The following is a 3,222-nucleotide window of genomic DNA, read 5'->3' on the forward strand; positions in this document are numbered from 1 at the left end:
TCCCTGCTCTGGGATGGAACATCGCTCCCTGCTCTGGGATGGAACATTGCTCCCTGCTCTGGGATGGAACATCGCTCCCTGCTCTGGGATGCAAGAGAAAGCAAAGGACATCTGTGATGAAAAAGCTGTTAAACAGGAGGAAGGGTGCTGAGCCTGAAATCAGAGGAGACGGGCTTTGGGGGGTGGTTCTTGGAGAGTCAGAGGGAAAGGACACTGCGCACGTGGGACAGTGAGACCCCAGGAGGGGTGGGGCAAGCTGAGGGCGCCGCGTTCCTGAAGTCATGGAGGGGCAGGGCAGGCTGAGGGCGCCGCGTTCCTGAGGTCGCGGGGCTGTCCTGGGCCCGCCAGAGCACCCTGAGAGGCAGGCAGGGCTCCAGACGTGAGTGGCGCCTAGTGGGGCCTTAGAGGGCTCCACACGGGTGGGATGGCCAGGCCTGTGGGCCGAAGGGGTCAGTGGAGGCTGCAGGCACTGGCCAGAGCGTGCTGCACGTGGTCAGATCTGATCCCATCACCTACATGAAGCTCTGGCTGCTCTTGGCTCTGGGGACACCACCACATCCTGTCCCTGTTTTCCTGCCCATAAATCCTGTGAGTACTTCCTGTCCTTCCCTACTCAACTAAAGGGGTTTATCAGAGGCAAGGATACATTACCAAACGCAAAGAAACAACCTGTGGTTATCTGGTCTTTATAGCTTCCTCAACATCTAGCAAAGCCCTCTTAGGCTGCTGAAATGAAAATCACTCAATAAAATTGATAAACCTTTAGCCAGATTCATCAAGAAAAAGGGGGAAAGGGCCCAAATCAGTAAAACTTGAAAAAGGAAAAGTTACACAAGTACAAAGGACCGTAAGAGGCTACTGCCAGCAACTGCACAGCAATAAAATGGACAGCCTGGAAGAGCTGCACAAGATCCTCAGGTGCAAGTTCCCAAGGCTGAACCAGGGAGAGACAGAAAGGCCGATTACAAGTGCTGAAATCGAATCTGTGATTTAGAAACACCCAACCAAATGTTTTTGGCATCACCGACTCAACGGACACGAGTTTGAGCAAGCTCCGGGAGATGGTGAAGGACAGGGAAGCCTGGTGTGCTGCAGTCCATGGGGTTGCAAAGAGTCGGACACAACTGAGCAACTGATCTCACTGAACAAACCAAAGTCCACGAGGAGATGGCTCCACAGGCGAATTCTTCCAAACATGTAGAGACGAGTTAAACCCATCCTTCTGAAACTATTCCAAACTGTTCCTGCAGAGGAAGGAACGCCTCCAAACTAACTCACTGTATGAGGCCACCATCACCCTGATGCCCAAACCAAAGAGCGCACACACAAAAATTACTGAAATACAATTTACCCAAATATATCATGCTGTATACATGCAAAATAGTTTTCCATTTCTTACTCTTGGAGAGGCAGGCTGGAGAAAACCGAATGCGGCAGCCCACTGTAGGATTTGCACCCAGGGGCTGTTTCTCAGGGTAGAGTGAGGGAAGATGCATGTGGTTGGATAAGACGCCATGCGTGCACGTGCTGTCCAGACAGGAAAGCAGCATCAGCTGTGAGCACCAAGGAGCAAGCGTCTGGTCACTCACACTGCCTCTGCCAGCAACACAGTCTGAGAAAGGTGACTATAAACATCAGCACAGGTACTCAGGGGGGTTCTCTCTGCCCGCCCTCCCTGGAACGAACTTCAGCTTCCTGGAAAGCCCCTCAGGACTGGGAGGGCCTGTCCTTGGCAGCTGCAGCCTCGGGCCCTGGAGAACCGCTAGGAAATGAGCGCTCCCAGACCTGGCGGGCAGCCCCCAGGGACCCCTCATCTCTCCTGGGTGCTGCCTCCCACCTGAAGAAGGAGGGGTGATGCTGCTTCTGTGGGTCGTTCTCACCAGCCAGCCTGTTCTCCTGGCTAGGCCCCTGGCTTCCCAGAGTTTGGGGGTGTGGCCCAGAGCACAGTCACAGAGGTAGCGCCGCGCTTTCTACCGCCCCTGGAGTCAGTACTGTTATCTGTTCATGTGGCCAGAGGGTCAGCGTCCTTACCCACCAGGCATGGACCTGGGCACCCCCGGGGTGCATCTGGCATCAAGATACCTTTCTGTACCCACACCCACCTCTCTGCATCAGGGGCTGCCTCTGCCTGGGGAGGCTTGCCTTTAGCAAGATGCTCAGTTCTCAAGGGGATTCCCTGGTGGCTCAGAGGGTCAAGAGTCTGCCTGCAATGTGGAAGACCTGAGTTCAATCCCAGGGGTGAGGAAGATCCCCTGGAGAAGAAAATGGCAACCCACTCCAGTATTCTTGCCTGGAAAACCCCACAGATGGAGGAGCCTGGCGGGCTACAAGAAATAACATTGCAGAGTCAGACAGGACTGAGCGACTTCACTTTCGCTTTTCAGCTCTCAAGGGCGGACACTGTCTTCCGCAGCATTTCCTCTTCCTGCGACAGCGGCCAGCCAGGGCCGGGCCTGGAGGGCACCATGGATGTGGACTGCAGGCATCAGGGGAGGGGCTGGAAGAGGGCCCCTGCCGGGTGTGAGGGGGCCGCTGAGGCGGCTCCTCTCAGGGTCTCTCAGAGCCTGAGCCCCACTTCTCCCTTCACCCGCCCTTGGCAGGGGCTTCCCCTGCACACCCCCAGGGCCTGCCTTGTCCACACCTGAGAGAAGGGGCCGCCTCTGTGCCGGCGGGAGGAGCAGCGGGGCCCCGCCGTCACCCAGGCAGACCGCGGGGCTGACTCCTTGCCCCCTGGCCTCCCTCCTGCCACCCCCCGACTCAGGGACACTGGAGGGGCAGAGGAGTTCGCCGCCGGGGTCGGGCCAGGCCCCAGCTTCGCAGGCACTCTCCTGCCCTCTGAGAGGGCGCGGGACAAAGGCGAGGCACCACAAGGCACTTTCAAGGACCTGTATTTCATCCTTCACAAGCGGACAATCTGCCAGAATAACGGCAGTCCGTGGGGTTCTGTCTTGGGCGCGGCTTGTGGGATTTTAGCTCCCGACCGGGGATCGAACCCAGGGTCCCGACCGTGAAGGCGCCCAGTCAGAACCACTGGACCGCCAAGGGAAAACCCCAGTCCGTGCCTTTTTTGAAGCGTCCGTCAGGCTCAGCAGGAAAAGACTTGGCTTCCGGGGACCTCGGGCGCCCGGAGCCCGGGCGGCTGGAAACCCTGAGAGTCGCGGGAGGGTCCAGGGAGGGACGGATGGAGGGGAGGGCGGGGGACGCGGTCGGAGTGGGGGGGGG

The 3,222-nt window shown here is 58.0% G+C and overlaps 1 protein-coding gene across 1 annotated transcript in view; it reads right to left on the bottom strand.

Annotated features, from left to right (window-relative positions):
* Positions 1-2,387: 2,387 nt before the first annotated feature.
* Positions 2,388-3,222, bottom strand: part of WDR86 (WD repeat domain 86) — a 25,365-nt gene continuing 24,530 nt past the window's right edge. Inside the window, exon 7 of the mRNA XM_040259933.1 lies at positions 2,388-2,476. Coding sequence (XP_040115867.1) covers positions 2,388-2,476 — 89 coding nt within the window. The remainder of the gene's footprint in view (positions 2,477-3,222) is intronic.

The sequence above is a fragment of the Oryx dammah genome, unplaced genomic scaffold (assembly GCF_014754425.2).
Source record: "Oryx dammah isolate SB20612 unplaced genomic scaffold, SCBI_Odam_1.1 HiC_scaffold_18, whole genome shotgun sequence".
Classification (NCBI taxonomy): domain Eukaryota; kingdom Metazoa; phylum Chordata; class Mammalia; order Artiodactyla; family Bovidae; genus Oryx; species Oryx dammah.